General features: G+C 52.3%; 7 protein-coding genes; 3 read left to right on the top strand and 4 right to left on the bottom strand.

The window, feature by feature from the left end:
• Window positions 1–306: 306 nt before the first annotated feature.
• Window positions 307–1,239, top strand: CHC_T00005307001 (hypothetical protein). Its single transcript, XM_005716844.1, has one exon. The coding sequence runs from the start codon at window positions 307–309 to the stop codon at window positions 1,237–1,239; it is 933 nt and encodes a 310-aa protein (XP_005716901.1).
• Window positions 1,240–8,523: 7,284 nt separating this feature from the next.
• CHC_T00005308001 (hypothetical protein) lies at window positions 8,524–8,709 on the bottom strand. Its single transcript, XM_005716845.1, has one exon. It carries the CDS (start codon window positions 8,707–8,709, stop codon window positions 8,524–8,526), a length of 186 nt encoding a protein of 61 aa, XP_005716902.1.
• Window positions 8,710–8,734: 25 nt separating this feature from the next.
• CHC_T00005309001 (hypothetical protein) lies at window positions 8,735–9,883 on the top strand. The gene has a single exon (XM_005716846.1). The coding sequence runs from the start codon at window positions 8,735–8,737 to the stop codon at window positions 9,881–9,883; it is 1,149 nt and encodes a 382-aa protein (XP_005716903.1).
• Window positions 9,884–9,910: 27 nt separating this feature from the next.
• Window positions 9,911–11,399, bottom strand: CHC_T00005310001 (hypothetical protein). The gene is made up of 3 exons (XM_005716847.1): window positions 11,285–11,399; window positions 10,150–11,206; window positions 9,911–9,986 (listed from the first exon to the last, which is right to left on the bottom strand). Exons 1-3 carry the CDS (start codon window positions 11,397–11,399, stop codon window positions 9,911–9,913), a joined length of 1,248 nt encoding a protein of 415 aa, XP_005716904.1.
• Window positions 11,400–11,448: 49 nt separating this feature from the next.
• CHC_T00005311001 (hypothetical protein) lies at window positions 11,449–12,100 on the top strand. XM_005716848.1 is given in 2 exon segments: window positions 11,449–12,078; window positions 12,079–12,100. 1 exon segment carries the CDS (start codon window positions 11,449–11,451, stop codon window positions 12,076–12,078), a length of 630 nt encoding a protein of 209 aa, XP_005716905.1. The 3' UTR covers window positions 12,079–12,100.
• A 2,303-nt stretch (window positions 12,101–14,403) lies between these two features.
• Window positions 14,404–15,473, bottom strand: CHC_T00010284001 (5'-3' exoribonuclease). The gene is made up of 4 exons (XM_005716849.1): window positions 15,420–15,473; window positions 15,081–15,347; window positions 14,669–15,020; window positions 14,404–14,540 (listed from the first exon to the last, which is right to left on the bottom strand). Exons 1-4 carry the CDS (start codon window positions 15,471–15,473, stop codon window positions 14,404–14,406), a joined length of 810 nt encoding a protein of 269 aa, XP_005716906.1.
• Window positions 15,474–16,331: 858 nt separating this feature from the next.
• On the bottom strand, window positions 16,332–17,665 carry CHC_T00009137001 (GTP-binding protein of Obg family). XM_005716850.1 is given in 2 exon segments: window positions 16,332–16,468; window positions 16,469–17,665. 1 exon segment carries the CDS (start codon window positions 17,663–17,665, stop codon window positions 16,469–16,471), a length of 1,197 nt encoding a protein of 398 aa, XP_005716907.1. The 3' UTR covers window positions 16,332–16,468.
• Window positions 17,666–20,600: the final 2,935 nt, after the last annotated feature.

Here is a 20,600-nt window from a genome sequence, read left to right on the forward strand (position 1 = left end):
GGCCTTCTTCTCCTCGTCCTTGCCTCCCATCGGGCTGACGCCCACGGTCTCGTATGCGACCCACGTCCCCGAGCCGCCTACCACAATGACAAGTGCGGCTCCAACCTCCCCATCCCTGAAAACCCAACCACCGATTTCTGTGCCCATTGCCTCAACGGTGGTACTGTCGCCACCGTCAAGGCCAACCTCCCACCGGGGGGTTGGAAGGTGTACGAGCCGACCAAGGATTTCCCGGGCACTGCAGCGCGAGCAGGTCTATGTGGAGATCCTGTCGGGAGGGGAGATCACATGATCGGCGGAGACTTCATGCCCTACGACACCGTTCCCATCGTGTCCCATTACAAGACAGGAGGTTTGGTCGACTTCAGTGTAGAGCTTGACACCAACCACAACGGTTATTTCGACTTCTTCGTTTGCAACCTTGATAAGTGCGGTTCGGACATCTCTGGCAAGTGCTTCACTGAAGGCCATTGCCAAAAGCTTCTCCGCGTCAAGCACAAAGATTGCGAAGATCCTAGCGTCGACACTAACTATGAATGCGGTCCCATCGACCCGGTCTACCCTGGTCGCTGGTACGTCCCCTGCCGGAACACTGGTCACGTTGGGGTCCACATTGTTGGGGGAGCATCCGGCACCATGCGATACCAGCTTCCGGCTGGCCTTTCATGCGAGCACTGCGTCATTCAATGGTATTGGGCTACCGCAAACTCTTGTGCCCCCCGTGGATTCCTTGATTACTTCGAGACCTTCAACAATCCCTTCGGAACCACCTGTGAGTCAGACGGGGGCGGGAAAGGTGCTCACCGCAAGGGCATGTCCGAGTGCGGAGGCGATTCCGCTCCGGAAGAGTTTTGGAATTGTTCTGATGTTCAGATCACTCCGGATGGAAAGCCGGCGGGACCGGTCACGGCCGTTGGCGCGCCCGTCGAGGAACGGTCATCGATGTCAAACGATGAGGAGGAGGTCAAGGAGGATCCTGAAGCCGTCATGGAGAAGGCTGCTGAAGAGCTTGAAGAGGATATCGCCATGACCGCCGACGAGGACTCTGGAGAAAAGAAGGAAGAGGAGATGAAGAACGCTAGAGGCGATTGCTTAATGGAGGATGAGCCATGCGACGCCTCCGTACCGTGCTGCAACCCCCAGCAGGTGTGCGTGTACACGGAGAGCTCAACTGGCTTCACATGCCGCTTCTGGTGGAGCTTATGGAAGGACGTCGAGGAGAGGGAACAGGAAATGTAGAGCGCTTCACAATCTCGAGGACTGGACAAAGACCCGGAGTGAGATGTAGGATTCTGCCTCCTCCGTCCATATCAATTTCAGGAGCCTTTACATATTTTTTACGCTCCACCTAATACGCTGGCTGTATATCTGTCGGAAGCTCTCCCTCTCCTCCGTTCCCTGCAAGGAACTTGTACAAACTTTTGTTCCGGGCGGCTTCACTAACTAGTCAGTCCCACGTTTTGAACGACTCCACAATTACAATATATGCATACACAATAAAAACATCTGCTTTTTTTCCATACACTTTGCTTTGCTTGCTCTTACCTTGCGACGCACAGTCAGTTGAGTCACTGCCTCTGCTGTCTCTAGGCGGCGCTCCCACTCAAGCGACTTATGCCAAGCGACAGGGTTATCTTTGTGACACTCACGCGAAAATATGATAAGTCGTTGCATCTGCCGTCATGCTGAACCTATCAAAAAAAAATGTTTGGGAATTCTTGAAGGTGAATTATTTCTTGTGCTTGTGATTACTCCTGGATGCTACAGAGTACTGTGTCTACATGAAGACTGCATGCACATACCGTATCCAACGCCCTTTGGTACCTACTCTACACGTACTGCTTCTCCCGCATATGCCACACAACTGACACCGAACTTCTACTAGCGCGCATCCCCCTATCGATCGTCAGCGTTTGAATCAAGCTGTCTTAATGCTGGGCGTCGAAGCTTTGCCCAGTCCATATCTGCGCGCTGCACGCCCTTGGCGCCAAACAGCGTCTTCGCCATAGTATTGTGCACCGTTTGACTCTCCATCCTTGCGATGCTAGCCTGCGCCCCGTCGCGCCCAGAATTACGCCACGACTTCGCCGTGTTAGCGGCATGCATGGCGGGGCGTAAATTCTCCTGCTCAGCACTTGCATCGACGTGGGCGTAGCTAGCAGACTCGTCCGGCGTTTCTTCTGCGAGCATCGAGAGGGCGGGGACGGTGATGTTAATGGTGTCGCCGTCGCGGGTGATCCTGACGTGTGCAGCAGGCGGATGGTCTGCGGGCCGGAGAGCGCGCGGTGGGGGAGAGGGCGATATATAGACAGGGCGGATGTCGTAGGAAGAACTGACCGGGGTTGGGGGGGAGAGAGCTGAGAATGCGGTGTCCGGAGAGACGGGAGAGGAGAAGTGTGTGTACTCGGAGAGGCTCTGCCTTCTCTTCGGCACAAAGGGAGTCGCTGGGCTTGCAGGGTGGTGAGGGTCGTCGAGAAGACCTTGTGGCGCGAGAGGGACATGTGGTACGAGAGGGGCTTGTGGTGCAGGGGAGCTCTCGAAGCGAAGCTGGGCCCAGGCCTTGAGAGCGCGGTCCCATCTGCGGAGTTCGTTGACTTGTTCGCAAGGGAGGGGTCTTTCGTCACGCCAGTCTGCGCCTTGGGCTCGGTGGGTATCAACCCAGAGGCGAAGAAGGTGACCAGACGACGGGGTGGCGGGGTCGAAGAGGGGAGCCGAGGGCGTGCCCATGGCTGCGATTGATGCGATTTGACGAACTTGGATGAGGCGGCCATCGAACTGGGCGCGGTTTGCAGTTTTGCGGCACAGACGGCGGAGCTCGCGGACTTGCTTTTGGGAAAGAGGTGGGGGGAGGGTGACGCGTAGCATGCCATTGACGGAGGTTAGGGTTGGAGGGGGAGCAAGGAGCGGGGCTAGAGGCGTGTGAGAGGAGGTGGTTGGAAGCATGGTTGTGGAGGGGGAGGCGAGATGATGAGGATGAGGGGGGAAGGGTTGCAGGTGGGATCTAGAGGAAGAGTTGGGGGAAGGACGTGGGGGGAGAGGCCGGCGACATGAATGGTGTGTGTGTGGGGGGGGGGAGGTGAAATAGAGGAAACGAAAGGATGAAGCGAAAGAGAAGGTGTGTCGGTGGGCTAGGAGCCAGTGTCGGCGGTAGGGCGCTGGGGGGAGCAGGGGGCAGAAGGAAGAAGGTCGTTGACGGGAATCCGGCGCAGACCGTGTGAGTCAGAGAACGACGAGACGGATAGGGCGACAGGTGAAGGGGCAGAGGGCGTCTTACAGGTGCGAGACGTCGAAGGGTGGAGAGTGTGGCTGCGGCGGGAGCAGTGCTATTTAAATTTGAATTGCTGCATTTTGGGGGGAATTTCCTACGAAAATTCTGAATCACCGAATTATCCCGCTCACCTTTCCTCACCACTGCACTTGCACCGCCCCAACAAACAGTGTCGTGCAGCGCTCTGCTGTAAAACGATCTAATGAGAACAGCGCAAAGGTGGGCTCCTGCTCGCAGCGTGAAACGCCACCGTTCATGCACTATATTCATTCCATTGAGTACGCAGCTTCGACGTAGTGTAGGCTTAAGATCAATTCTTCCGCGTCGAACTACGCCGCCTGGTGTCGTCAGAAATTTTTATCACATCCACTTCGTGCCATGAGCCGCACAGAGACAGATGACATGCTGTGATGTCCAACTCTAGCTAGAGTGCCTGGTGCGCACATTGCTTACGTGACTTGGTGCAGAAAGAACCGAAACGTCAGACTCGTCTCCAAACCGCCTGTGTTTCTAAAACAAATACAGTATCCATCATTAGGCAGGCCTACCAACGACTAGTCTTCCTTCTTTTCCTCCTCCGTCTCAACGGCTCAATTGCAAATGCACTCTTACCACCACGGATCTGTCATTAATTCGAGTTTAAAGCGGGGCCGTTCTACCCATACGAATATACTCACGGGGTTCAATCTCATTCTCTCCAACTGTCGGCCACATCAACGGATCTCGGCCGCGAAAGAAGAGTTGTTCAGATTCCGGAATATTGAACGCTTCTCTGACAGCCGGGCCTAAGTCCCTCAATCGGGTTGCGGGAGTCGCATTAATCTCTAGAATCCTTTGGCCATATCCGATGACGAATATGAACCTGTTCTGGCTTCTCATTTGCCGTTCGAACTTGTGGCTGACAGCGGGGGTGTCCAAATCTCTGTCAGAGCGGTGCGTGAAAACGTTCTGAATTCTTCGGGCAATGAGGGCGTTCAAGATTCTCGGAGAGAGATAGGACCAACTGCGCCCTTTGTACAGTTTTTGCTCTGAAGGGGAATAGCGACAAAAATGTATGACGGAGAGCAGAACATTCTAGTTTTCATTTATGTATTTTTGACGAACCCTAGGGGCTTGTCAGGGAAACTTGTCAAGAACTATATCCCCAGAATGCGATCCGATTAAATATCACTATCACGTTTCGATAATGTGATGTTGTCATGAAAACGGGGGCGGTTGAGCTACTACCAATCTCATGCAACAACGCAGCGGTACTCAACGAATGCATAGATCCGGGGCCTGATTCCTAGGCTTAAGGCACGAAAATCTACGGTCGTCCTTGCTTGCTCGACATGCCTGTTGAATGAATGTGCGTTCGCACCTGACGGAGAAAAAAAGTAAAGAGGTACGTACGGTCGCACGTGAACTCGTGATGAACAGGGACTCCTACCGTAGTGACTATCCCGTCATAAGCCACGAAAACCTAAAAAAGTGCAAATTTAGCTTCTTTTTAGCTTGCTTTTTCTGTACTCTCTCTTTAGTCATAAACGATAACGATTTTTGAAGCTCTATTGGTCGCATAAAGTACAAATCGAAGACGCCCGGAAGGCTACAGTATGTCTATTGACTTAGCCCAACAAAAGGTACAGTATGATAACAATAGGCATTGGGTAGAGATCTTTTTCACGAGAGGGTGATGCAGGCTTACCAAGACAAAGTCACATGATGTTTTCTTTTTCTTTTCAGAAATGTTCTTGGCTTCAATTGCTAACAACAGAGTGCAAAGCGCGCTAGTAGGCCCCGAGAAAATTTAAAAAGCCTCACACGAGGTCAACTGACGCCTGGACACTTGTGACATTCAGTATATGGAATAGAAAAACTGCTATTTAACCGCAACTATGGCGCAGTCAATGCACCGAAAGCAAAAACAACCGAAGTTTCTCTAATAAGCGCTATCAGATTTAACCGAGGATCCGTAAACACAAGTATGTAACACTGTTGCAACTCTCGTCGTGCCCCTCTTAAAATGCATCAAGCCCTCGTTACAAGAAACCGACCGCACGCCATTCAACATCCGTACTGTAGCCCTGCGCCGCCCCGTCGTCCCCACGTTAGACATCACCTAGCTAGCCCCGCAGAAGGAACCAACTCTGACTTGGTCCGCATGCACCCTGGCACTACCGCCACGGGCTCATCATTCGGGACACTTACCCTGCTCCTCCTCCGTTCGCCGCTGTCACTGAAGAAACTGCTAGAAAGATGCCACCTTACTCTCACTGAAGCCCCTGCGAGCAAGATCTCCCCCGCAGCACCACGCTTTATTCATTTGTAGTAGCATACATCTAATCCAGCTTTTCAGCAATCATCTTCGATCGCACGTGTTCCTATCACACTGCACAGGCCATCCCTCCTTTCCCCACCGGAATTATTGTCATCATAGCGCAAGCATGTGGGAAATAGTTTTAGTAAACGTCCGCAGCCTACAAACTTCAAAAGAACGTATGCTGCGGTTGTTTATTAGAGGGAAGGAACCTCGCCGTAGCATATACAAAAATTTATTTTGTGAGACGGTGAGGTGCGGTTAGCTTCGCATGAATAATTGTTATACTGTTCGTATCGCAGACAGCCGTAGCTGCAGTATATGCCTTGCACAACTATAAAAGGTCGCAATTCAGCGACCCAACTCCTTCGATACTATTTATACAATTTCTTTATGGGCCATCTACACTTTGACCCTTTCTTTATAGAGTCGTGCTTGCGTATTCTTTTCGTGAAGATATCGCAATCCGAGCGACACAGTCCTCGACAAAGGTGCACAGTACAGTACTGTTGTATACAGTTGACTCCGAAAAGGGTGGCAGCAATAAAGGCGTGGGCTGTGCGAACAGTATCGCAAGAGCAGCAGAGCTGGGGTAGAGATAGTTTTAGGGAGCAGAGGCTCCTCGACCCGAAGAGCCAGACGAGACCACATCGAGTACATTGTACGCTATGTGGACCACGGCTTACTTCAACCGGGGCAAGAATAGAGCCCTCAGCAGATATCTATTAGAGCGGGGGGTGAAGAGGGAGCACGGGAAATCGAAAAGCATGGATTGAGATGAAAGGATTGCTGCGTGACCTACATTCCACGAAGGCAAATGACGGGGATGTGAAGACAAGGATGCCGAGGAAAGGACACGGAGGCGAAGGCGTGCGTTGCGCGTATCGAAATCCGAAAGTATGAAGAATGTTATCCTGCGACCTGCATGGGGGAGTATCGGTCAACAATGCAAGTGAAGGGAAAAGTAGACGAAGTCGTTCGGTTTTCTTGCGTAGCTCTTCCGCTCAGCGGAGGTGAGCTGCATGGCTTGGCTCGCTGCATGGCTTGACCCACTGCTACTGATACATCCCAAGATAAGACTGTGAGATGGGGCTGCCTTTTCGTTCTTGTATAGCGGGAAAACGTCCCAGGCCTTCTTACACCGCACGGTTATTTCACTATTGGAAATATGAAGTATCTACATTGTTGCACACATCAACGGCGGCTTGAGCCGCCATGGCAAAGCACAAGAGCTTCTAACTGCTTAGCAGCGAACCTTTTCGCAATACTTTGGGATAAGGATCTAAAGTATAGGGTCCTTTTTTATACTGACGGGTAGTGAATATTTCTCAACGCAAGCGGAATAATTTTCCATCGTCCAGTAATTTTGGGGAGCAGAAATTGTGTCATGCCCGACCGTTTTAGTGCAGCAATGTCCGCGATAACACTCGGGGCAGGACGCTAAAATTTCCCTTCGGCATCTATGTACAGTACAAGGCATTGAATTGGACGAGTGTTTAGGCGTATGTGTACGTGAAGCAAAGGTTGAAACAAGTAGCATTGATTTTAAAGGAATATCGCGCAGAGGTAAGAATATACTTTCAAATCGGAAAGGGCCGAAAAACGATAAAAATTTGTGTTTCGAAATATATCAAAACTGTACGCGTCTCTGTACTGTACACGCTAGCGTGTATAGGGGTGAAACTCCCCGGAGAATAGCGAGTGGCTGTAATTACTATCAGCCAACCGAGCGTACCTCATCTCGCAGCCTCGCTGCTCCGTGGTACTTATGGCGCCATCGTGAGCCTCTTGCCAGCCCCCCCTCTCCTGGCCATGTCTATTTCTCTTGCCCGCCCAGCCCCGGCTGCGCCGCCCTCTTGGTAGTTTCCTTTCTCATCATGTCTTTTTCTCTTTATGTTTTCTTTATGTTTTCCAGTTCGGTTTAATGGTTTGCGTAGCCTTTGTGTGTCCCCTCTTAGCCGATGTCTCGTGACCGACTAGAACCAATAAACTACGAATATCTTCAGTACATGACAAGGAAATGACTTACGAAGCAATGATGAAGAAATTGCATTGCCGCCACTCCCGGAGCGGAAATTTTTGAAAAAACTAAAGCTGTGAGCATTAGTTGGCCTTGGACGCATTTTTCTCACAGACTTAGAACTGTTTTCTGTTCTCATACTAAACCATACGGTGTACATGTTCTTAACAGAATATTTTCGCTACAAGAACAAAAAAAGGTGCACCATTCATATTTCTACATCTCGATACCACCGTACTTCAAATGTCTAGATTGTAGGACCGGAAAGCAATAAGAAATGTTGAACTGGATGTAATAAATGTGTTTGATACGTCGGAAGAGTCAAAACTTAAATGTTCGTGTGTCGTATCTACGAGTTCCGATGAGAACCATCAATCGGGCTTTGAAAATTCCTGATTTAGCGGGTCCAGACAGATGCAACATGGCTCTCCTTGTGCGGGTTTCACCTTGGATGTGTGCAAGCAGGAAAGGCATGGAGAGCGTACAAGTACTACACGCATTAGACTCTAAGTTGATTCGGCGTGGAGTGTGTGGAGACTTATGTCCTTATGGGAGTATTGTTATCGCCTCTTCAACTCTCTCGAACCTTATCGTATCCTAAAACTAAATCAGTTGGCTTGACAAATGCATCATTTGGAAGAACGATGTGAAGGGTTTCCTGGATAATTAGAGGGTAAGGGGGGTCGATAGACCAGTGAGTCATTAAAAAATTTCTCGAGCTCCTGATGGAAAGTCCGTTCATCTGCCGCTCTGGGAATGGCCAAGTGTACCGGTACAGTTCAGTGCCAAAAAAACGACATGGCCCGGATTTCCGAAACCATTTGATTTTCACCAATTTGGCAAAATACTGTGTCGTATTCAGCATATGGTGCAGCGCAGGGAACAAGGCTCTGTCTTGTACCCTCGCAATGCGACCAGCATTGCGCTTTTCAATCATCAAAGGCATTTTGGTGACGAATGAGGCCACAAAGGCCAACATCCGCTGGACAATCGCGAGGCGACAAAGTTGAAGGCTGTCCTACCGTCTCTGTCCCACTGCTCCAATTGCCTTCCCAGTGATAGCGCAAAGTGGAAGTAACGTTTTGGCAATACCACCCATTCTGCACAGGAGATGGCACCCATAGCTTCTTCTAGCAGTGATGAGGTGATGAACCTTCCAAGAGTCCCGCGCGTGCGACGCGGCGCCGTAAAAACGGGAAATTCGGCGCAGGACTCCTCGGCGACGCCTCCGAAAAGTGAGAATCAGAAGGGAAAAGCTCTGCCGCAATCTTCACGCAAGTCGCGGGAGTCTACACTGCGCACACGTGGGAAAAAAAGGCAAGGCACGGACAGTGTGCAAAGCGACGAAGACGAGGACGACATCGATGAGGAATCGGAGGAAAACGTTCCCATGAGACGGGCGAAGCGCGCACCGCGCCGTGCGATCCAGGCGAGAAAGATTGTCGATGATGAAGACGAAGAAGAGGACGATGACGATAATGCCGACGGAGATGATGTCATTGGAGAAGAGGATGATGCTGGTGGTGACGGGGACGATGAAGGTGATAATGATGACGATGAATCTAAGGACCGCGACTCTGAATCGGAGTCTGTATCACTCAGCCGGGGTGAGAAGAAGGTAAAGCAGGCTAAGGATATGAGTAGTGGGAGCATTTCTAGAGACGACGACGAAGTGGACGATGAGAGCGAGGACATGAAAAAGGTGAATGCTGGACGTGACAAGATATTGGCAGAATTGGAAGAGGCAGAGGCCATGGATGACGGCTCAGATCCGCTTGACAGCGACGACTCCGTGGTGGAGAAAGGGACAAAGAAGACGGAGCGTTTAACAAGGCGTCAACGCGCGATGCAGGGAGAGAACGTGAAACTCGAGTACACAAAGTTGGAGTCGCCCAAAGCGAAGAAGGCTGCACCACCGGAGGAAGCGTGGAGCAATGACGAAGAGGCAGAACTGAAAAAGCAGCAACGCGCGCGCCTGCGCCAAATGATTCATGAGAAGAGGAACAAGGAGAAGCGAGCAGCCATGGTGGACAAAGTTTTACGTGGCGTTACTTCAAAGAGGAAGAAACTCACGATGGCATCCGAGGAAAGGGTTGCCAAAGTGGGAACGCGGCTCAGCAAGAATGAAATGCGCAAGGGGTGTATTCGGTTTGTGAGCAATCCGACAGGCACATCCTTATCAATTCCTGAAGAAGATGATGCACCCGCATATCTACAGGAAAGTCTAAAAGCAGTCTACCCAAAGCCATGTCTAAGAGATCCACGAACTGGAAAGAGAATATTTACAGATGCGTAACGTCCGTAGTGCGATTGCGGTACTTCGTTAGCCTCGAGAAACAGGGTACTGCTGTATCTTTTGAGACGTCTTCCCATTGACATGGGACCGTCCTAGAGAAGAACTCGCGGTCGCTCAACAGGGGAGACATCATCGCCCCCTTTTGGTGTAAAGCCCCTGTGTTATACCAAAGCGCACGGGGAAACCAACCTCATGACGACAACAGAAAAACAGGTCGCCTTGTGCCTAACATTTTCTACCGTTCTGCGACAAGCTCAGCAGCATACCTTTCCGCATCGATCTCCATAAAGTCGTCAAAAGCCTCGTACTTGGGCTTCCACCCCGTCACCCGCCTAGTCCACGACCCATCATACAGCCTAGGCTCGCCTGCCTCGCCCTCTCCATATTCCGGCACGCCCGTCTCCTTGTACTTGGGATGTTTCAAAGCGGCCTCACAAATCTCTCGTCGCGTCACTGATCTCTCCGCGCACGCCAAAAACTTGCTCCGCCCCTCTCGCTTCTCTTCCTTCATCCTTAGCACTGCAACCACAGCTGTCGCGGCATCCTCATAATGCAGCATGTTCACGAAGGAGTCTACGGGCCCTGGCACGGCCCGTTTTCTCAGCCAAAACACGTGCGGCCCTCGATCCCTCGTATACAACCCCGCTAGGCGGATGACGTTGCCTTCGGGCACGGCCAACACCTTATCCTCCGCCTCGGCGAGCACTAACGAGCGCCCCTCCCTCAACTCGGGGGTCTCCTCCGTGATGCGGGTGGCGCTGCGCCCGTGCACCGAGCCCGACGACGTGAAGACGAGGCGCCCTCCAGACGAGATGCGGCTTGCGGCGATAGCGGCAGCGGCGGGATAGTCTTCCGATTGACCGGGAGGTGCGCAAAATACAACGTAAGGGAACTTTTCAGTGGAGCTACCCGCCAGCGAGGGCGTGGCGCCCGCCAAAGCCACGGCCACGTGCGAGGTTGCGCTGCGCGTCTCTCCGAGGATGGTGGCAGCCGGGTGGGCCTCGCGCCAGACTGTAGCAATGAGACGGCCCAGGGTGCCCGCGCCGATTATGAGCAGGTCGTCAGTGTTGGTCATGACAGGGGCGCGGCGGACGTTGCGGGTGTGGCGGGCAGTGCTGGGGCGGTAGGAAGGGGATACGTGTCGCGTCTCGGGAGAGAAACTGCAACTGGAGGTCTGGCGGTGAAGAGGGAGGGCGGAAAGGAAGCAAAGGGGTAGCGCCATAACCATAGGGATAGTGGAGAGGAGTGGATGCAAGATGAGTAAAAGACGGAAGGTGAGGAGTTTCGTATCCGGTCTCGGCGAAGATGCCGGACGGGATTGATCTCCGTAGCCGTAGTTAAGGGGAGCACAACGCACGTGTGTCAAGCAATTACACGTGTATACGTCTTAATGCTCTCCACTAAATTCGTACATAGCTGTGTACCTGAAGAACAACACGACCTCCTTCCCCACTATCGTCCGTCGCCACCCGCCCAAGTGCTTCCCTTCTCCGCTCCTCACAGCCTCAGCCATCATGGGCGGCGATGGCGGCACGCTGAACAATTCCCGCGCGGACCACGTGCGCATGCGGGCCGTCCTGTACGGAAAGTCCACGCGGGCTGCCGACACGTCGCGCGCCTCGGTCACGCACTGCGCGCTGTCCAAGACGTCGCTGCGCCCGCCGCACGTGGTCGTCGACCGCGCGGGCAACCTGTACAACAAGGACGCGCTGTTGCACTACGTCCTGGCGCGACGCGCGCGCAAAGGGCCCGCCACGGCGGAGGGGGAAGCTCTCGCGCACATCCGGAGCATCAAGCGCGACACGGCGCGCGTGCAGTGCGGCGCGGACGGGCTCGTGTGCCCGGTCACGCGCAAGGTGGCCAGCGAGGGCGGCGGGTTTGGCGTCGGGTGGGAATGCGGGTGTGTGACGGCGAGAGTGAATGTGGAAGGGGTGCGGGGGAAGGAAGGGGAGGGAGAGGAGGGGGGAAGGGAGGTTAATTGTGTCGCTTGTCAGGCGAAAGGGTCGAGGGTGCGTCTGGGGTTGAGGTTGGAGGACCGCCTTAGGGTTTTGGAGGAGGGCAAGCTGCGGGAGGGAAAGAGGAAGAGGAAACGCATGGAGAAAGAGGGCACCGGCTCAAAGAGCAAGCTAGCCCGCCTGCCGTCGGATGCATCGCGTCACCCTGAACAAAGCGCTGCGACTTTCGCCGAGAATTGAAAACATACCATGGCGAGCTTCTCCTACACGTGCACATTGATAACTTTATTCGAACATCCCTTTCTCAACCATAATCAGTAGCCCGACCCACCTGTCCATCCGCCGTTGTACGGTCTGTCCTGACCCTGACCCTGACCCTGCCCTTGCCCTTGCCCTTGCCCTTGTCCTTGACGCGATCTCAATGAGCCTGCTGTCGGCCCAGCCAATCCGCCTCGTGCACGCCGTCCGCGTCCTGCACCTTGATCGCCGGGATAGTACCCACCGCCACCGCCGCCACGCCTCGCGTACCCATCGCGCGCGTATGCAGCGTCATAACCTCCGTCAGTAGAGGGGTTGCCCCAGCCCGGTTGAGTCGCGTGCCGAGATTGCCACCCGGTTTGTGCTCCACCACCAGATTGACCTCCATTCCAACCTGCTTGAGCTTGCTGCGGGTAATATCCCCCATATGCGCCCTGCTCTCCATACCGGTTCCCTTGATCACCGTAAACCGGCTGCTGCGGCTGCTGCATCTGCTGGTGCCCGTATGATCCCCGCTGCGGTGACATGTACTGCTGTTGGCCCCCTCTTTGACCTCTGCCGCGTGAGCTTCGCATCCAACTTGGCTGAGGCTGCGCGCCCAACCCACCAAACATACCAGATACTGCTGTATTAGGTCCAACTACCGCAGGACCATTGATGACTGGCGCATCCGGTAGATAACCGGTGCGATGCCCCGTCCCGTTCCTGGGTCTCTGTCGACCACCCCCGCCTCCCCCTAGCCTCCGGTTCCGGTCGTTGACAAGCTCTCTTGCCGCACGCCCAAGAGATCCAAACTTGGCCTGTTTCCACCCTGAACGCCGTGTATCACCGCGTGAGAGAGCACTCAGCCACGGCGGTGCAGTTGCTGCTGTCGGAAGAATTGTTGATTGATGTGGTTTGTAGGACGGCAGTTCAAATGTCAACGTATACACATCACCTTTGATACCGCCATACTTGGATAACGGATATGAGGTCGTGCCGAAGAGCTGACCTTGAGCTGTTTCTGTAGCGATCTTTTTCCGTTCAGATACGTCTGTGCTTTCTCTTGTAGACCGTGCTACCCCAAGTGGGCTAGTCTTGTGAACAATAACGCAGCAATCCCCAAAAGAATTGCGTTCCCTCTCTTCCTCCGTTAGCAAATCTTTAAGCGGACTCAGGGCTGCGTTCAGACGAGACTCATCAATAAATGGAAGGAGGGCAACACCTTGCCACGCAAATCGCTTGCCATTCAAGTCCAACTCAAAATTCTCTGGATAATAGTCAATGATAGGCGAATCTGGCTTGACCATTAAGTCGGAGTAGCAGGTTGGTAGCACAAGCTTCCCACTTGACGCAGGCATCACAGCTTGAAGTTGTGTGAATGGCGCGAAGGGGTTGCCTAATTCAAATATAATGTCTTCAGAATTGATATCGCACTCAACAAGATCGGATGCAAACGGTGCATAATGATATGGGTAGTACCAACCCCATGACAAGCATCCCACATAATAGTATTTCATGACCCACTGCAAACCTTCAACATACTTTCGCAGCAACTGGAGCTTCTCTTGTTTATGCTCTGGACCCCATCCAAACTTCTGCATATAATATCGGCCCTTCCATCCTTCTTCTCCAAGCTTGATGTTATCAAAAACCTCGAGTTCATTCTTCTCCCTCATACGTTCGTTCAGCGCTTCTTTGAAGTCAGACTTTGACTTCAACACAGGGGATCCTTGAACGGTAGGGGTTTCCGAAACGCCAGTACGCCTTGGCGACAAGCTGTCTTCCAAAGATGTCGTTTCTTCTGTTCTTGTCTGTTTGGGTGATTTCTTTCCCTTCTCTCCGATTTTACTTAAGTTTGCTTTCAGTGCAGCAGCAGCAGCAGCATTGGCTTCACCAGTACCAATTCTTGGCTTCTTGTCCTTTCGACCGAGTTTTACTGTTTCCATGCTGAATGCCGCCTCTTGGTATCCCTTATCCTTTTCTGCAGCCGTGCGCTTAGCTCCCGCAGATTTCGCCTTTTCTGTGCCTTGCGGAGACCTTTTTGATTCTGCTTTCTCTCTCTTCTGCTGGGCAGCTCGCTCTGCACTTTGCTGTTCTCTCACAGCTCGTTCTTTGAATACCTCGTCTTCTTTGCGACCAACGCACTGTAACAGCTTTCGTACTCTGGTAAAATCGACGTCCCCCTGGGATGAAGTTAGGTATCCTGTTCGACGCAATTCCGTCTTGTAGAGTTCTATGAGATAATCGATTGCTCCCTCGCGAATATCAAGTGTCGGAAGATGAGGAAGGAAGTCATTCCCGACGAAAAAGCACATAAACACGAAATCATCCAGAACTCGCTCCAGGTCGTATGCAATATCTGTACCGGGCTGGGCGGCTGCCAGCTCCTTTTCGATATCCGATTTGAATTCGCAATCGAGATATTCGCGTAGAATGTTGACGTGAAGAAAATGGAAGGGTTTCTTTCCGCCAAGGTCTGCTCTCATGCTCAACCCAGCTTCTTCAGCTAGTGAGGCAATTGCAGGGTCAACTTTTGGTTGGGGATTTGGGGTTTGATTCGACCTATGCCTCTGCCCGTTTCCCGGACCACCCCTCTTGGCAAATACCTCCTCCCTAAGTATAGTGAAATAAACTTCGTGCGTCGCAAGCGCAAGCATAATCAAATCGGCATCAAGGCCGTACATGACATGCCGCAAGTTGGGGTTGTAGTCTGGTTGAGTTCTCTCCCGGCGGATATACTCTGCGATCTTGTGTTCGCCTTCCCCCGGCACCGAGGCATCGGAGAAAACGACGACAAGATCTCTCCAGGCGGGGTTGTTCCGGATTCGGTCGGCAACATAAACGCGTAGTGCGACTGCAAGACGCGACATAAACGGTGTGCCTGGGGTAATGACGTTAGAATCGAATGGGAGATTGCTGTCGTCATCTTGACCATCTTCTTCCTCTCCTTCTCCCACTTTGAGGCCCATTTTGTTCCATTCCTCTTCAAGCTCCTGCGCGACTCGAATCTTTTCCTCTGCTTCCTTGGCCGAACGAAACCTTCGCGAACGCTGTTGGTTAATCTTGGCACGTGGCGCAACGCCGTCAATAGCCATGTAGAGAAGCTTTCGGGGGCGAACTATGGAAAAAATACGGTCGATGTAGTCGCAGACTGCGTCAAACATTTCCTCTTCGGTAGTGGGAGCCGGGCGGTCCTCTGGATGGGTGCATGGGTGGATGATGCCGTTCATGTCAAGATAAAGGTTGTCAAACTCGATACCGTTGGGGTTCTTTGCGGTGGCATCGATGGGGCTCTCATGTCCAGACGAGGCATCAAAGTTGACAAACTCAACGCAATCAACCATAATCTCCGGGAATTTGAGAGAAATCCAGCGGAAGTAGGCCGGAATACCCATGTTAGAAAGTGCGAGGGGGAAGAAAGAAGTTTGTTGGACAGCGGACGACTGCCAAAGGCAAAAAGGGGCACGCGAGGAGGCGCGCTCTGATCAATGACAATATCAGAGGCTGTGTCGGGCATATCCTTTTGCTAGGGATATTTGCGTGTCCGGGAGGAATAGAGTGCAGGGCAGGAGGAAAAGCGCAGAGGAACGTTGTGTCCACACAGAGTGATGAGGCGAATGAACCTTGACGGTGTTTGTCAAGAGATAGTTGAGGGCCGTAAGAGACGCTGACTTTAGGGTGTGAGCGAGCTGTAGATGTGTGATGTGCAATTTTTGCAAAAGAACAGGATCCGAAATTACCGTATGATGCTTCGCTGTTCGCTCTATTTTTCTGTATTTTCCGTATTTGAAGCTTAGTTCTACGCACATCCGCCGCCGTCAAGAGAACTTCTATTATGCCCCCCCGCTCGAGGTTCTATCGTTGCCCTGTCCTGAAAGCCCAGTTTGAATTCGGGCCACGCACCAGAACGCCGCCATGGATCCTGCCATTGCACTTTGGCGTATGTATGCCGCCCCATCCTATCCGTTACCTGTGCTACACATGTTTCCGGCACAAGTGGTATCGGTGCACAGGTGTACACATGGTTGCCATGCGTGCAACACTAAGGATGGCAGTATTGTACCGTGCGAAAGGCCACGGTCAGCGTTACAGCGCACCCCTATCATGTAACTTTACCCAGACTAGTGCTCTGCGTAAGACTGCGGATAGGAAGCACAACTTAAACGCTGATTTCCACATTTGCAATAAGAGCGATAAGCTAGGAAAGGCATGTGCCCGAGACATCATTGGGCCGGTATGCACAATTAGACATGAAAGCAAAAGTTCGTGTATAAAAAAAGTGCACCTAATGCCAGTGACTGCAACAAGGGCATTCTTCAGAACTAATCGTAAAATCGTGCTTCCGACTGTACACACTACCTTATCACAGCACAACAGCTGCCGCAGAACCCTACACCCGTCCAAACTTGAAGAATATAATGTCTCCATCCTTGACCCGGTATGTCTTCCCCTGTTGCTTATACTGTCCGGCACCTTTCACAGCCGTTTCCGACCCGTGCTCTTTGTAATTGTCATATGTCATTACTTCCGCACACACAAAGCCCTTTTCAAAGTCGGTATGGATCGTACCCGCCGCTTGCGGTGCTAGCGCCCCGTCCCGAATAGTCCAGCACTTCACCTCGTCAGCCCCAGCGGTGAAGAAATAGATTAACCTCAGACCGCGATACCCAAGTTTGATGATTTTGCCCAGCGCACTCGTAGCCCCAATCTCCTTCAAGTACGCGTCCGCCGCCTCTTTGCTTTCGTTGGCTTCGATGTCAACAAGCTTCCCCTCAAGTGACGCCGAGAACGGAATGATCAGTTCCCCTGAGTGCGAATCAACCCATTCCTTAATCTTCCCTAGCCACTTGTTCTTTCGCCGCACGTAGTCCTTCTCGCTCAGATTGACGAGGAAAATGGCAGGCTTCGCGGTGAGGAACAAGTGCTGGTTGAGCACCTCGATCTCAGCATTGGTCCAGTCAATTGTGCGCAGCGGCTTCTCTTGCCCTTCCAGACAATCCTTCGCCTTGAGCAGCGTGTCCCGCGCAACCTTCAACTCCTTCGGACACTTGTTGCCAGCGCGCGTTACTTTGAGTTCAGCGTCGGGCAACAATTTATCTAAGCGCTCAATATCCTTCAGACGGAGCTCGTGAAAGATGATCTCTAAATCTCGGATGGGATCCACTTCTCCCTCTACATGGGTCACGTCGGCATCAGAAAAGGCTCGACACATGTGAAAAATACCATCCACTGCCTGGATATTTGACAAAAAGGCATTTCCCAAACCTTCTCCCTGCGACGCGTTTTTCACCAGACCGGCAATGTCCCACACATCCAGGTAGGCCGAGACCTTGGAGCCCGGCTTCCAGTGATCGACGAGCCAGTCGAATCGTTCATCCGGGACGGGGACGCGAGCCTCATTCGGCTCGATGGTGCAGAACGGAAAGTTCTCGGCTGGTACGTTGCACTTGGTGAGAGTGTTAAAAAAGGTACTTTTACCGACGTTAGGCATCCCGACAATGCCCATCTTGAGATTGTGGGTGAATCGACCAAGCATGAGACGCTCCGATGGAGCATCAGAGGCGCCTCCCTTTTTCTTCGGCGGCATGGCGTATCTGGATTTCTTATATCTGCGTGGTACGTGCTAGTTGTGCGTCGGAATCGCGTTGGAAAGATTTGAGGAATGGACGATTGTGTCGGGAAAGGATGGCGCTCACCGGGGCGGCAGCAGTCGGCGGTGCGGCGTGGTGCTTTACAAATACTGCGCTTAACGGGGCCAAGTTTCGAGACATCCCCCGAAAATTATATAAAATTTTCTCTATAACGAGCAAAATTGCATATCCTTTTCTAAGCGATACTGTTCATTGCAAGCGATGCAGTGCTGGGACTTTCAACCCCTTCTTCAGAAAACTGCAAAGTTAAGGTTTAAAGGAACACCGCATAGCCCTCGGTCCTGGATCATAGAGCGCTTTCGGCGGTGAGCTGAAGAACTTGGTAGTACTGTGGCACTGCAGACTAAAAAAAATACAGGCGGTTCGTGGCATTTTGTCGGAAAAAGGGCGCGATGTGAGAATTACTTGCGTGGCGCGCAGTCACGATATTCGTCTTTCGAGTACTTGCCAACATGCATCCTTAGCTTCGGTTACAAACACAAGCATGCCGAATCCAGAAGGTAGATACCGCCGCGAAGCCCGGCTCTATGACAACCCCCACGTGGAAACAATCGTGACTCATCGGGTCGACAGAGGCAAGGCAATAGGTCAACTCATGCAATTTGCTGCACTGGCAAAAGCTAGTTCTCCTCGTCAATTAACTTAATCACTTGTGTGCGTGGCATCCAAACGCAGCAGAAGAAGATGATGCAACAACTCGGGTCCAGATGCTATCTTTACCTCCCACCCAGACAGAGTAAACAGCACATAAGCAAGTATCTGTAAGTCCGGGTAAAAAAAAGAAGAAAAAAGAAGTACGCCGGCCGGGAATTGAACCCGGGTCTCGCCCGTGGCAGGGGCGTATGCTACCACTATACCACCGGCGTGCGGTGATTGTGCTGAGCATTGAAACTTCATGGTATATGAACTATATAAAATTAATGTAAAATGCTTACAGTATTTTTTTTGATTTATTTTTTGATAAATAATGGGACATTCTTGGTGAAATGAAGTGAGTACCCCGACAGGAGTGCCATCGATGTAATCAGATGACAATAACTGAAAAGAGTGTACTGTACGGTGACGCACCGTGGCCCAGCACAAGGAGCACCATGTCGCCACGTGCAAGTGACTTGTCGTTGAGATCCTCTGGCTTATCCCCTTCACCATTCCAAGCGAGGCCATCACTTGGCGAACGTATTCCCAACTCCCCCGCGCCAACCGTGGATACACATCGCACTTCATCCTAACTCCCATGCGTTGTCCAAACTCCATCCCTCCTGTTGAAGAGCACAGATTCTTCTGTCTTTATCACTGTAACTCTAATTATGCCTGGAGAGCACCGACTACGTCTTACCTGCATCTGGCACACCTGCATGGCGCTTCCCCGCATCCCTCCCGCCCACACTCTCAATCACCTACACCACTCTCCAAGCCATCTTATGTGCTTGTCGTTACATCAAGCCAGAACATACCTGACTCCACCCCCTGGTAAACCCTCCTCTACATTGCTCAACCCCCCGTACCACCTAAATCATCCTCACTTCTTGTAGGATCACTTCACTTGTCCACTCTTTTGCTGCCTTCTTCGGTGCCGCACAACCCACACAATTCCGTTATTCCCCACCAGCTCTCCGCTGTCTTACAAAAGCCACCCCCGCGCTCAGCACTAGACCGCTGCCATCCAGTACCTTATCCTACACCATAGTCGCGGTCCCTCCGGCTACCACTACCTATCGCTCCCTGTATCACAAACCACTCAGTTTCTCGACAAACCGCCTCTTACCGCCTCTCCCCAGCCACCACAATCGAGCGCTCTCATCTGTTCTAGCCCCGACATCCAACAACATCAGCACAAGCACCGCCTGCCTGCCTCCACAACTCTCAAGCTTAATCCTTCCTAACTCAAAAAAACAAGTCAACAAGAATCTGGACGATCACGTCAAGGATCTACTCAAAATCTCCCTCAACCAACGAAGAGATCAACCTCCCCCCGAAATGTCGAAAACAATTGCCACCACCACCGCCCACACCGACATATCCATGCTCGAGTCCGCCCTGGCCCCGATGCGTCTCTCTTCCATACGCCGCCCGCACCGCCGACGAGGACAGCTGCATGACGTCGTCAACCGAACTCCCATTTGGCCCTCGGACGAAGGAATTGCCCGCTCTCTCAAGTCGCGCACCCGCCGCGCCCGCTCACGTCTGCTCCGACTCGCGCGCGAAAACCAACGCCTCCTCGCGGTTCTTAAGCATGTAGAATCAGTCATCGCGCAGTGCGGTGATGCAAGGACTGGGGGAATCAAGGCGAGGCTTTTGTAGCGGTATCACGCTGGGAGAGAAGAGTGACATTTTCCTTGCCCTCTGTCCTTCTGGACGCTGTGCAGCTTTTTTTGGGATGAGATGGATCGCCAAGGTGTAAATATTCACGATTGTAAGGCGGTAGAGGTTGTGGGGGATTGATGAAAGAGTCACTTTAGAAGGGCAGGTTTTGTGTAAAAATTGTCCCTGCTACATACACGAGGTCATCTCCACGCGACGAACACAGCTACTTCCCTACCTGGATACGTGCTTGCGATACTAATTGCAGATATTGTTAGCGATTGATATATGCGGGAGCGTCAACCTGGCACCCGGTTTCATGAGAAACAATGGGACGGCTGGCTCTCTTCCCCAACTACACAAATGCTGGGCCCTTTGGAGGATATAGAGGGGTTGGCGGAGAAGCCGCATCCTGACTCTGCGAATATCCGATGAGGAATACGCCGACAGCGGCAACAAAAGCGACCCCCCCGAGGATGGTGAAAGTCGAAACACCGCCGCCCGCTTTGTCGCTAGCGATACCCTTGTCGGTAGATCCAGTTTTGGCTTCTGCAACGCTGGAGTCAGATG

The sequence above is a fragment of the Chondrus crispus genome, genomic scaffold (assembly GCF_000350225.1).
Source record: "Chondrus crispus Stackhouse genomic scaffold, scaffold_282, whole genome shotgun sequence".
Classification (NCBI taxonomy): domain Eukaryota; phylum Rhodophyta; class Florideophyceae; order Gigartinales; family Gigartinaceae; genus Chondrus; species Chondrus crispus.